This window comes from Echinops telfairi, unplaced genomic scaffold (genome assembly GCF_000313985.2).
Source record: "Echinops telfairi isolate 266 unplaced genomic scaffold, ASM31398v2 ScPeMD7_70;HRSCAF=299, whole genome shotgun sequence".
NCBI lineage: Eukaryota > Metazoa > Chordata > Mammalia > Afrosoricida > Tenrecidae > Echinops > Echinops telfairi.
Window position 1 is genome coordinate 73,105,350 of NW_022103968.1, and position 14,211 is coordinate 73,119,560.

General features: G+C 47.3%; 1 protein-coding gene across 3 annotated transcripts in view; it reads left to right on the forward strand.

The window, feature by feature from the left end:
* KIAA1671 (KIAA1671 ortholog) overlaps positions 1 to 14,211 on the forward strand; it is a 136,750-nt gene that overhangs the window by 117,941 nt on the left and 4,598 nt on the right. For all 3 annotated transcript variants that reach the window (XM_045291314.1, XM_045291315.1, XM_045291316.1), the window contains 4 exons: positions 4,758 to 4,876; positions 9,251 to 9,506; positions 11,901 to 12,075; positions 13,366 to 13,499. In XM_045291314.1, the coding sequence (XP_045147249.1) occupies positions 4,758 to 4,876; positions 9,251 to 9,506; positions 11,901 to 12,075; positions 13,366 to 13,499 (684 nt within the window). The remainder of the gene's footprint in view (positions 1 to 4,757; positions 4,877 to 9,250; positions 9,507 to 11,900; positions 12,076 to 13,365; positions 13,500 to 14,211) is intronic.

A 14,211-nucleotide genomic window follows, 5' to 3' on the forward strand; every position in this document is an offset into this window, starting at 1 on the left:
TGGACTCCCTCTTCTGATTTGTGAATCTCCAATTCACAAGGCAAAGTTTAAAAAATAAGATAAAATTGACCCAGGGGATGAGAGAGAGAGAGAGAGAGAGACAGAGAGAGAGAGAGAGAGAGAAAGAGCGTGAGAGAGAGGGATTGCCATGGTGAGCGCAGGAGGCCGGGTGGGGTGGTGGTAGGAGGCAGAGGGTGCTAGCCAGCATTTCTGCACATGAGCTTGTGTCTGCTATGTCCATACTGTGTATGTGTTTGCCATGTGTGCAGATGCATCTGTGTGCGTGTGAATGTCTGTATTTGTATGCCGGTGAGTATGTATGCTTGTGGACCTTTGTGTTGTGTTTTGTAGGTGTTTGTTTACATGTGTGGGTGTATTTGTGTACCTATAAACAAACGTCTGTGTCTCTGTGTGCATTTATACATGTTACTGTCGCTCTGTGTCTGTGCATGCACATATGCTTGTGTATATATTTATGCTTGTATATTTGTGTGCATGTGTGCTTGTGAGTATTTGTAGTTTCACTTTGTATATGCATATTTATGTGTCTTTGTGCATGTCTGCATGTGTTATATATTTACACATCTATATTTGCATATTTGTGTGTCTCTATTTATGCATATGTATATTTGTGTGTCGGCGGTGACTATGCATTGGGCTGCTAATCACAAGATCAGCAGTTCTAAACCACCAGCTGCTCTATGGGAGAAAGGTGAGGCTGTCTACTCCCAAAAAACGTCAGATTTTGTTTCAGCCTCGGAAACCCACAGAGGCAGTTCTACCCTGCTCTATAGAGCCGCTACGAGTCAGAATTGACTTGATGGCAGTGAGGTGTTTGTTGTTGTTGAGTACAGATGTGTATTTATACATTTGTGTGCCGGAGTATATGTAAATATGTACATGTGTGTATCATCTACATGTGTGTATATATCCTTGTGTGTGTTCGTGTTGGTGTATTTACGTGTATGTGTAGTTGTGTGTTTGCATGCGTATATTGTGAGTTTCCATGCATGAGTATTGTGTGTCTCTCTGTGTGTATTCATGTATATATGCATGTGTCGGTGCGGGTGTATTTGTGTGTTTATGTGTACATACTGTGTGACTTTCTGCATGTGCGCATTCTGTATCTGTGTGGGCATGTGCCCCTGGGTGAATTGCTCTCTGCTGGGTGAATTGCTGGGAGCGGGACTGAGCTCTGGAAATGTCCCCTTGCACAGATGACACCTGGGACGGTGGCTGGGTCCTGCCTGAGTGATCCTGAGACCTGGGCTGAAGCATCTGGGGGCTGCCATGGGGGAGGAGGGTGCCATGCTTTCTCCCTGGTTCACACTTACATCCCAAAGCAACAATTCTGCCGCCTGACAACTTAGCCCCTGCCTGAAATAAACCACCAGAGAGATGTCTTGACGTGTAATGTTTCAAAAAAAGAAGATCAGTTTGGCTCCAGCTGTTTTAAGAATCCCTTTGAGGTGGGGAGCTAGCTGGGAGCAGGCCAGGGTCATGGGGTACACCCTTGTTCCCACCCCCACCCCCACCCCTCTGCCCGGAGAGCTGGGAACAGAAACAGCAAGTCAAGGGGCCAGGTGTTCCACTTTAATCATGACTTTTACTTGGCTGACTTTTTTAATTGCTGCCTGCAGATATTACAGGCTACACAAGGATGTGACAAAAGCATGCCCTTCCCGATTTGCCCCGCCCATGGTCCCCTCCCAGAACCAGACTTTGTGACAGTACCCCAGCTCCCCCTGCATTTTATTTTCAAAGATTTAGACATCAAAAAGTCTGTGGGGGCGAATTCTGTTATCTTTTCATTCCATTTTCCTACCAACCTTTTGCAGCTTTTCTGTGCTTGTGCCTCACACACAACGGGGAACACACACTCTCTGCTCCTCCCGCCCTCGCTGTTGGGAATTCCGTTTTATTTGCTCAAGGAGCCTTGGTGGCGCAGTTCATGAAGCATTGGGCTGCTAACACTAAGGCCGACGGTTCAAACCCATCAGCCTGTCCTGGGGACAAAAGTGAGGCTGCCTGCTTCCATAAAGAGCTTCTGCCTCGAATGCTCTCCGGGCAGTTCTACTGCCTCACAGCGTCACTGTAAACCCCAGGTGTTGGCTTGAGGTCTTTGCGTACAATGGACCTTGGAGGTTACTTTGTGCATCACGTGTACATCTGCCATGCTCCTTCCAACAGTTCACTCATGCTTCATGTTTGTGGTTGAGAGGAGCCCTAGTGACCCAGTGATTAAGCCCTTGGCTGATAACGGGAAGGTCAGCAGTTTGAACCCCAGAAAGACGAGGCTGTCTGCTCCCATGAAGAGTTTGTCTTAGAAACCCGAAGGAGCACCTCTGCTCGGCCCTATAGAGTCACTATGAGTCAGAGTCCACTTGAGAGTAGTAGGTTTAGCCTGGATCCTGGTGGGTAAAGTAGAAGGTCAGCAAAAAACAGGAAGACCCTTAGAGAGAGGGATTGAGACAGTGGCTACAACAGTGGACTTGTGAGGATGACACTGGACTGGTCTGTTGTACATGTGGTCACGCTGAGTCAAAACTGACTCAACAGTACCTAACAGCAGCCTTCTAGAAATTCATTCAGAAGATCTACAGGAGGGATTTGACATGATGGTGGGTATACAGTTGACATTCCATAGTGTACTTGATGTTAGGGATACAGTTGACACATAGTAAGTGTACACAGTACTAGCTAGCCTATGTGTTCTCAATGCTTAGTACACAGGTGAATTCCATAATTATTCAGTGTGAGGTTGACACTTCATTAGGGTTGCTGAACATACAGTTGGCATGCTCTAAGTGTTTACAGTACTAGGTATACACATGGCATTCTGTATGTGTTCTCAGCTCTGGGTATGCAGTTGGCACTCCATAAATGTTTACAGCTGGCATTCTGTAAGTGTTCTCAGTGCTGAGTTGTGTCTTGTCAGCTGCAATGACTCCCAGAGAGTGAGCAGAGAGAGGTGTGTCTCCCACCTCCAGGGAGGAAGACAGGAGTTCCCAGAATCCTCAGGAGAAGGCCATACCCACACAGAGACCTCATTGGGTGTGACCTGACTGACAGGCTAGACTCCACCCCTTCACTCTGAATCCTCAAATTGATGCCAGATTATGTAACTAACTACCACAAGCTGGTACCATAAACATCTGCAGTTGGCACTCTGTACATGTTCTCAGCTCTGGGTAAGCAGTTGGCACTCCATACATTTTCCTGGCTATTTACTATCCATTTGCCGCTTCATCCACCTCCAGTACACAAAGCACAGGCCCCGAGGTGCTGCCTGGGTTTCTCAGGCCTGAAGCTGCCAGGAAGTGTGGCCCACCCAGTGCAGCTGCCATGCCTGCTTTTAGCCTCCCAGCCTTGCTGGGGATGTTCTCTTGGCCCAGCCTCAAGCCCTGGCTGGGCACTTGGCTGGAATCTGCCCTGGTGAAACTGAAGACTCTTGTCTGCTGACCAGCTGTGAGCAGTGCCGCTGTCACTGGAGGTGACGGTTGCCCAGTGGAGACAGCATGTCTCTGCTGGTGCCCCATTTTGGCAGCCTGTGCCCCACAGGGATGTCTGGTGGAGTGCAGCCAAGCTGGGGGCCAGAAGCCTCCCACTGGCATTGTCAATGGAGCACCAATGTCCAGGTAGAATAGGATGGCCCTTTCAGCTCTCAGCTGAGTGGAAAGACCATTGGACCTTCTGGGGGCACTTTCCCTCACTGCCATTGGGTCGATGCCAACTCATGGTGACCCTATAGAACAGGATAGAACTTCCTCTGTGGGTTTCCGAGACTGTAACTCTTGACCGGTTTAGAAAGCCTTGTCTTTCTCCCGAGGAGAAGCTGGTGGTTTTGAACAGCTCACCTTGTGGTAAACAGCCCAACGCGGGATGAGCTTTCCTGCATAGCTTCCATTCACCCTGTGTATTGTCAAATGACCTTACAAAGATTTGCTTGCCTAGAGTCGGCAAGGGTTTGTACAGCACACGAGACCAAACAGAATGCAAAGAGCATCTTTCTGTAAATGGGGAAAGGCCACGACTGCAGACGTGTTAGAAGCCCCCCCGCTGGTTGGGCTTGAGGCATCTGAGACGTGGCTGACATAAAGTGTGACCAGGGTCTGCTGCGGCAGCTGAGACGTTCATAATCTGTGACCACAAAGTCCACGTGGTTACTAGGAGACTCGCTGGCCAAAGTGCTATCCCTTTACAAAACAAATCCCCTTAGAATTCCGATTGAAACCCGCAGAGTGAGACCTCTATTCACCTGCTCTGTGCCAAATAAGGAGCCCTCATGGCACAGTGGATGAAGTGTCAGCTGCTCACCACGAGGTTGGCGGCTCAAACCTACCAGCTACTCAAAGGGAAAAAGAGGAGGCTGTCTACTCCCATAAAGCCAGACAGCCTCAGAAACCTAGGGATCAGTTCTCCTCTCGAGTTGGCATCGACTCGCCGGCTGGGGGTCTGGTGTTTTGGTTTGGATGAGGAACACTGGGGTTTGTGAGGCATAAGTTTTGATCAGCACCACGGAAGAAAGGCCTGGTGATCAGCTTTCATAAAGATTCCAGTCCAGAAAATGCACCAGAGCCACTCTACCCTGTAGCATGAGTCAAAATGAACTCTACGGCCACAAGTTGGCATTTTTGGGGTCTGAGGGGTAATAAGGGGCCAGAGGGAGCTTGAATGGGGTTGCTTCTATGTGAGCTATGTGTTGCGGGGCATCCCCACCCCCATAGTTATCTCTGGTTTGGTTTGTCTTCCTGCAGGACCAGCTGAAGCAGTGCTTTTCCCGGCGGCCACCTGAGGCCAAGGACACTGACACCCTCGTGCAAGAGGCTGATACTCGATATGGGACCTGGACAGAACAGTGCCAGAGTGGGGAGAGGTAAGGCCTGTAGGCTCCTCTGTGAGAGGAGGTCTGCTCAGGGCCAGGCTGCCCACTGGAGCCTGATTTCTGTATTATTAGACCTTGGTGGCACAGTAGCTAAGAACTTTGTTGGTGTAGTGGCCTGCTAACCACAAGGTCGATGATTCAAACCCACTGAGGGTAAAAGATGAGACTGCTCCCATAAAGCTTTAGCCTGGGAAACCCAAAGGAGCCGTTCTGCTCAGTCCTGTAGGGTCACTATGAGCCTGAATTGACTCAGTTTGGCTTTTAGTTTGGTGGCATAGTAGAGTAGTACAATTTGGGCTACTAACCATAAGGTTGGCAGTTCAAACCCACCAGCTACTCCAAGGAGGAAAGATGAGGCTATCTCTTCCCATCAAGATTGACGTCCATGGAAACCCAGTGGGGCACTTCAACTCTGTCCTATGGGGTTACTATGAGTCAGAATCGACTAGATGGCAGTGGGCAGTGGGAGCAGGTGGGCTTTAATAAGGAATCCTGGTGGCACAGTGGGTTAAGTGCCTGGCTCTTTATTCAAAGGTTGGCAGTTCAGACCCATCAGTCATCTTGAGGGAGAAAGCTGGCCTAGCAGGGGCTGAAGGCCATCAGTGTCACCAGGATCCAGGGGCAGGCAGTGAGGTCCGGGATCGAATCCCTGTGTCTCCCTCAAAGGCCGTGGTAAATTACTTCCATGCTCAGCTTTTGCTTCTCTTCTCCCTAGAAAGGGACTGATGCTTACAGAATAAGCAATAAAAACCAGGGGCAACCCCGTATGGACTGGAGCAGCCCATCTCCCGAGGTCTTCACGGGCTGATTTTTTCCAGAGTGCAGAGCCAGGCCTTTCCTCCTCGGACAGAACTTTACCCTAACCTTTTGGTTCTCGGGAACTCTGTGTATAACAAACCCACTGCCATCAAGTCAAATCTGACAGTGTTTTCCAGAGCTGTCGATCTCAACAGCAGAGACAGCCTTATCTTTTTGCCAAGGAATGGCTAGTGGGTTTGAACCTCTGACCTTGAAGTTAGCAACCCAACACGAAAAACCACAGTGCTGCCAGGAAAATGGGACACCGAGCTTTGGAAAGGAGTCTATGGCAAAAGGGCCATCAATGAGATGGATTGACACAGTGGCTGCAGCAATGGGCCCAACATAGCGGTGACGGTGAAGATGGCGTGGGACCAGGTGGTGGTCTGTTCCGTTGTACATCGAGTAGGTGTGAGTTGGGCTGACTCCGTGGCACCTAACAGCGCCATGAGAAACAGAAAAGGGGAAGGCAGCATTTTGTTTGTTGCGGGGGCAGGGGGCTGGGAGGGAGAGACATTTCTGATAGTGCCTGAGGCAGCTGTTTTTTGATGGTTGCCAGCTAACCTGTGAAATGTTTTTCATGAATGAGCCCTGATGGGCAATGAATGCTTAAGTGCTAGAGGTTAGAACCCACAAGTTCTAACCCTACAAGGGTTAGGGTTAGAATCCACAAGTAACTTCTCAGTAAAAAGGCCCGTCTTTTGGCTCCTATGAAGACTGACAGCCTTGGACACCCTCTGGGGCAGTTCCACCCTGTCCTGGAGGCTCGTCATGAATCAGAGTCCACTGAAGGACACCAGCAAGACAAAGAAAGAGAAAACATTCGCTCCACAGAAAGCTTTGTTTTTGTTTTGCCAACCTATGAAATGTGTGTAATGAGCTTCCTTACCTTCAGCAACCTAACTCAACTCACTGATTGTGACTTAGAATTGCCCTGTGGGTTTCCTAGACTGTAAGTCTTTGAGGGAGTAGAGAGCCTCACCATTCTCTCACCTATCAGCTGGTGGTTTCAAACCATGAGGATCGCAGCCCAGTGCATAACCACTGTGATGCCAGGTCTCCTTCTATCTAGATGAAGGAGCTTCAATAAGTCTGTGGAAAGGAACAATGAAAGATAGTTTTGAACTTTCCCACAAACTTCTTTCAATGTAGACCCTCGGGAGGTCCAAACTTCCTCTCTCCTGGTCTTATTTTCCAGGCTGTTATACAGGGAATTCCAGACCTGGAGGAGTGGGATTCCTGCCTATGAACGAGCGCCTCCTGCTGTGTTCTGGGGGCCCTGCAACTTCTTTTCTTACTTAGGGAAGCATCTGTGCTCCTGTTTGTAGGGCGGTGGCGGCATCTGCTGCCTATGTGGAGTATTGCCCATTTGGGCTAGATTCAGCACCTATTAAATTATCCCACAGCTATCAAAACAAAACATGATTGCCGATTCTGAAATGGAATGTCATTCTGCCTGGGTAGAAGGTTTTACTCCAAAGTTAGCTTGGAGGCATCTCAGGGTTGACCCTGTTCCTAAGGAAGTGTCCGTGGTGCGTCCCACTCTTGCCCAGGCTAAAAATGGCCAATGCCCTGGGTCAGAAAGAAGAGGCTGACTTCTCCCATTGAGCTTTGCCCCTCAGAAACCCTAAGGAGCCACTCTACTCTGTCCTAGAGGGTCACTGGGTGTCAGAATCAACCTGATGGTAGTGGATTTGGTTGGCTGGGTTTAAGCCTATCTCAAATGAGCCTTGGTGGCACAGCGAGTTGGAGGTTCAAACCCACCAGTTGATACAAGGGAGAAAGATTTACTACCTGAGGAACTGTGAGGCTGCTCCACAAGAAGGTTGTTGGAGTTGGAATCTGACCTCATTGGATTTCAGTGAAGCTAAAACTATATGGTTTGTAGCACAGAGTCTGGCACAAAGTATGTGTTTGATAAATCTTATTTTGTCTTAATTGTGAGTTGGGTGGAGGGTTTACATTTTAGACCATCTTTATTAGATGAATGAGTGAATGAAAGAGTGATAACCCCCCCCTCCCCACAATCAACGCTCTTCCACAGGTGACTATTTCCCTTCCAGAAATATGAGGGGCTTTAAAAAGTCCTAGGAAAAATTCATTAATTTTTAGTTCAGTTTCCCACCAGCTTTCGGAAGCTGTCTACCAGCCCCTGTACAACGTGAGCTGCAAATGTGAGACACTTGGGCAATCTAAAAGGTCCACGAGGGAAGATTTATAGAAAGCCGCATCTTTCTGCCACGGAGCAGCTGGTGGGCTTATGCTGACCTTGCTGCCATAGCAACATGTGTGGCTCCACAGATGGATGGTGGTGACTGCGCATGAAGTGCACTGGCTGGGAATCGAACCCAAGTCTCCAATATGGAAGAAAAGACTTCTACCACTGGATGAGGCTTTCCAATCCCCTAAAGATTTACAAGGAGCCCTGGTGACATAGTGGGTCAAGGTCAGCAGTTCAGAACTGCCAAGTGCTCTGAGGGTGAATGATGAGGCTCTCTACTTCCATTAAGAATTAACCTTGGACTGATCACAATGATCGATATATAGTCCCCTCCCAGGGCGACAGAGAGCAGAAAAGTGGGTGAAGGGAGACAGTGGTTGGTGTAAGATATGAAGAAAAAAAAGATAAATTATCAAGGGTTCATGAGGGAGGGCGGGTGGGTGAAGGAGGAAAATGAACTGATACCAAGAGCTGAAGTAGAGAGAAAATGTTTTGAAAATGATGATGGCAACATATGTACAGATGTGCTTGACACAATGGATGAATGGATGGATGGATTGTGATAAGAGCTATAAGAGCCCCCAATAAAATAATTTTTAAAAAAGAGTTAACCTTGGAAACCTACAGAGGCAGTTCTACCCTGTCCTCTGGGGGCGCTACAAGTCAGCATTAAATCCATCATGGCATGCCTAGCAGGTCTCAGCAGAGCTTCCAGACTGAGAGACTAGGAAGGAAGGCCTGGTGATCTATGTCTATGATAGTCAATGCCAACCCTACGGATCACAATGGTCAGATCTAACTGATCATAAGTCTACCACCGATCATGGGGGTGACACAGAACCGGGCAGCATTTCATTCCATTGTGCACAGGCTTACCATTGTTCTGAGGTTGACTCAGTGGCAGGCAATACCATCAGTAGCCTTGTTGAAAGGAAGATAAACAATTGCAATGCGTGTTCACACTGTGTTCCATTGAACTCCAGGATGTGAAGTATGATCTCCATATGCAGTTGATATAGATCGATAGGAACGCTGTTGATGCAATTATTCCCATCCTCTTTGGAAACCCAGTGTGTATTGTTACATTCATGGCTCCACTCTCAGTTCTCACTAGCCACTCCATAAAGGCACAATAGCCTTGGAGTGGCTAGTGAGAACTGAGAGTGGAGTGTTGGGGGTTCTCTAGTTGGACAGCACAAATCGAGGTTTTTTGAACAGGCTGAGACGGACTCCTTGCTGTTCCCTGGACTGGACAGCACCCACCCAGACCATGCTTTCTAGACCCTAAAACCCCTTTCTCCGGAGCAGGTTCCTCAGACATGTCCCCTTTCCTCCCCTTTCTGCAGCTTGGCTCCTGAGTCCCCATCTCCAGACAGCAGTGCTACATCCACATGGAAGCAGCCACCCAGCAGCCACTTGTCCTCCTTGTCATCCCAGACAGAGGCTCCCTCAGCCAGGGACCTAAATGATGGCTCTAGGGGCCAGCAGAGTACCAGTGTGGACCACTCTAGCACCGACCTGGACTCCACTGATGGGCAGGAGAGGCCATCCCTGCTGGACACCTGCCCACCCCAGAGAGTAGATGATTTCTCTTTTATTGATGTAAGTTGGAGCAGAAGCTAGACTTTTTCTTGTAAATATTGGTGACTCTGTTAGCTTACATCATGGAAGGTGATTACATTATATTACATGGCATTCATCATGGGAAGTATCATGCATTACATTACGGAAGATGATTGTATTATGCTATATTTTATTATACTGCATTATGGAAAGTGATCCCATTCCATTCCATCACATTACATTCTATTACATCATATTCAGTACATTACATCACTTTATTTTCATCATATTATATATATAATATGTTTGTATTACATTATAGAAAGTGATTATGTTATATTATATTACATTACAGAAAGGTGATTATATTACATTATATTATGGAATATAATTATATTACATTACAAAATGAAAGGACATTACATTACATCCAGTGTATTACCTCACATTGTGTTCTATTATGTTTACATTATATTACAGAAAGTAATGATATCGTATTACCTTACATTACCTTATGGAAGGTAATCACATCACACAACACATTACCTTACATTATGGGAGGACATGACATGATGGAACAGCGGCTCATCCAGTATTTGGCCAAACTACTGGGAACCACATTCTGCCCATGTTAACATACAAGCGAACCATCACAGGGATTTCATTTAGGGCCCCAGGATTGTTGCCCCATCTCCGTGCTGGGTGTATGGCTGCTCTTGTAGAGATGGCCTTTCATTGGGATCTTTGAAAACATCACTGCCCCCCCCTTTGCTCATCTCGAGTGCCCTCTAGGGTAACTAAAGAGTGGATGGTGTGACATAGCAGTCCGGTTCCTCCACCTTCCATCTGTGTCCTAGACGATCCTGGGTATAGGAAGGGTATAGGGTGATAGCCTCTGAGCCTGAGAACTCCTTTGTGAATATATTGAGGTACCCAAAAAACCCTGAATCCACCACCCCCAAAGCTTTTTTTTTTTTTAAAGAAAACAACCTTATCATCTTCAAAGTACTCTCCATTACACTTAATAAATTTGCCAAATCTGTGGTCCCATTCTTGGAAACATTTTTCAAACTCATCTGATTGGATGGCTGACAGCATCTCCCTCATTTTTTTTTCCTTTATCTCTTCTGCACGTCAAATCGCTGTCCTTTCAACTCCCTCTTCATTTGCAGAAACAAAAAGAAGTTGCATGGCGTGAGGTCAGGTAAGTAAGGTGCGTGGGGCAAGAGAGGCATGCTGAAATTTTTTTTTTTTTTGCCTAAAACTGGCGCACTGAGATGAGCAGGTGCATTGTCATGGTTGCAAAACCAGCACCCCGCCTTCCACAAATTGGGCCTTTTTTGTCACACACTGTTATGCAATCTTTTCAGAACCTCTAAATAGAAAAAAGCTTGATTAACATTCTGACCTGGTGGAGCAAACTCCAAATGCACTATACGTCGACATTTTCACCTGTTTGGGAAGTTGATGGCCTTCCCCAGAATGAGGTTTGTCATTAATCAACATTTCACCTGTTTTGAAATAAGAAAAACCACTTGAGTTTTTCACATAGCTCTGTCCTTGGAAGCTGTGTCTGACATAGCATCAGTTTCTTTGACAGTTTTCCAGAGCAGGAAACAAAATTCCATAGCCACACGCTGTTCTCTGAAATCAGCCATCACAAAAACGAGGTTCAAGTGAAACGGCTTTCATGAAAAAATTCACTGTGACCAGAGAGAACTTTCCCAGGCGATTCCACTGGCTGCAGTAACTCAGAGCGAGTTGCTCGATGCTCAGTGCTCAGCTGGCAGGGAAAATGCATGCTATGAAAGCTTTGCTCAGAGGAGCTTTTTTCATTTGTTCTTTTTTTGCGGGGGCACCCCCTCATAAACCAAAGTTGAGTCTACTCTGGCTCACTGCATCACTTTCTGTAATGTAATGTAATCAACTTTCACAATATAATATACTGTCCTTGCTTCCCTTAATGCCACATAACATAATCATCTTCCATATGTTGTGTATCAGAATAGAACTGTGCTTTACAGGGTTTTCAGTGTCTGATATTTTCTTCCATAGGCGCTTCTGAGTAGCTTTGAACCTCCAACTTATCAGTTAGTAGCCAGGTACCTTAACAAATAACATCATCAGCGACTCCCAAACCAGTTGCTGTTGAGTTGATTCCAACAACTCAAGGACACCTCAGTGTGTGTCCAAGTGAGCACTCTGGTTCGCTGGACCATTGGGTCCTTGCAACCAGCCCACATGGCATGCTTCATGGAGAAACTTAGGATGTTTAGGTCATTACAAAAATGGTGGAAATGTCAGCCCACAATACTATCTTATGTATCAGTGAGGCTATGCCCACCTTTCATGGATGAAGCCATAACTGGGGTGGTACGCTCAGTTGATGGTCTCTTTGCTGTTTTTCATCTTCCTGCTCTGCTGTCCCCAAAGCACACCTCAGTCCTCGACTCAAGTGTTCTCAAGACCCGGGTGCAGCTCAGCAAGAGAAGCCGTCGCCGGGCCCCCATCTCTCACTCCCTGCGACGCAGCAGGCTCAGCGAGTCAGAGAGCAGATCCCCTCTGGAGGAGGAGGTAGACAGCACATGGATGTTCAAGGACTCAACAGGTATCCCACGCTCTCTCCACTCCATGGCTATCACACGGAACAGTGGCTGGGACTTAGGTTAAACACTGGGAGAAACTTCCTGACTGAAGGTTTTAGGACACAAGAATCATATAGGAAACTGTAATTTCTCACTTCATAGAGATTATCAGAAATTAGGATGAAAGGAAAGTTGAAGGATGACATGAATTGGGCTCTTCGGGTGGAAAGGAGGGAAGTGTAGTAGGCTTTGATGGTGTCGGCATCTTATCTTCCTGGAAATCACCCCATACTTACTTTATGTTTGTTTGCTGGTCTTAGACTGAAAGATCAATTCATTTATGACACACCTTTAAAAAAAATCTCTAATAAAATACTCAAGACTGTACTCAGGACAACATTGGCTGTATCCCATATACAAATCTGAACTGAGTCTTAAAGAACAGATAGGAATTAGCCAGGGAAAGGTATTTTGGGCATTCTTTTTAACAGCCCAAAGAGGCAGAGGTATGGAAAGAGCATTCTGTGTGTTCCAGTGTTGCTTGAGCTGGTGTAGTCCTTGGGGACATGAAGGACCATGGTGCTTGCCAAGGGATTGGACTTCATCTGTTGATGATGGAGAGCCATGGACGCAGCGGCAACAATGTTCTACGATTTAAAAAAAACACAAACAAACTTTTTAGTTGTACTGTAGGTCAAAGTTTGCAGAGCAAACCTGTTTCCCATTTGATGATTTGTACGTAGTGGGTTGTATGGCATTAGTTGCCTTTCCCCACACTGTCAGCACTCTCCCCTTTCCACCCTGGGCTCCCCATTTCCTTTCACCGGAACTTCATTCCCCTTCCTGCCTTCTCATTGTTGCTTTTGGGGAAGCGTCCCTTCCATCTTGTACAATTGGTTGTCCTGTGGATCAAGCTCCACTCAAGGACCACCATCTATTTGAAGAGGCTATCTGTTGTTTGGCTGGAAGGTGATCACTGGGAGTGGCTTCCGGTCCAGGTGAGGAGGGCGTGTCTTAGGGCATAGCCTCAAGGGTTCCTCCAATCTCTGTCAGACCCATCAGTCGGTCTGTGTGATTAACTGGATTTTTAGTTCCCCAGTCTTCTCTTGCGTAATCTGGGACCGTTTGGGGTGCTCCCAGTCAGTGAGGTGGAGTGTGCAGGGAGCCAGCAGGCTGGTCTGAGCCTGTGAAATGGGACAGTGATATGTCCGGGCAGGGCTGCTGTGGGGACCACATGTGCCAAGTCACAGGCCCCCAGTAGAGTCTCAGTAAACAACAGCTCTGTGACTTCAGTTCCCTTTTCTTTGTAACAGAAGAGAAATCCCCCAGGAGAGATGAGGAGGAAGAGGAAGAGGAAGAAGAGGAACCACCCAGGACTGAGAAGACATCTGTCAGCCACCTGCAAAGGATGCCAGCCTTCCTGGGCATGGACCCGGCAGTGCTCAAGGTACTGGACCAAGAGCTCAGAGTGGGGGCTAGTTAGCAGATCTTGCTTGGTGGGCTCTAACTCTTGGCAACCCCATGCCCAACTATAGGATGGAATATTGCCCTCACTGTACTCTTGATCAATTGTCCACTGAGATACATAGGTTTCCATTGGCTGTTTTTTTTTTTTTAATGTAGATCATCAGGCCTTTCTTCCTACTATCTCAATCCAGAAGTCCTGCCAAAACCTGTCCAACATTGTAGTAACCCATAAGCCTCCACTTGACAGATGGGTGGTGCCTGCACTGGCCAGGAATTGATCTCATGTCTCCTACAGGGCAGGCGAGAAGGCCACCACCATGCCACACTGCCGTCTATACACAGCAAGCTTCAAAATGCTCATGGGGAAGTTCCTTCTCATCTAATTTTTCCTCCTGAGCTTTTTGTTGCTTCCCTGTTTCATCCAAACCAAGCCAAACTCTCTGTCATCAAGTTGATTCCAGCTCATAACATCCCTATAGGACAGGGTAGAACTGCCCCTGTGGGTTTCTTAGGTTGTAACTCTTTATGGGAGCAGACAGCCTCATCTCTCTCCTGCAGGAGGAGTCGGTGGGTTCAAACCACTGACGTTTGGTTAGCAGCCAACCACTTCTCCCCCTGTGCCACCAGGACGCCTTATATATAAGAAGGTTTCCAAACGTTTGTGGAAACATTCTCTTTTCTTTCTATTTTTT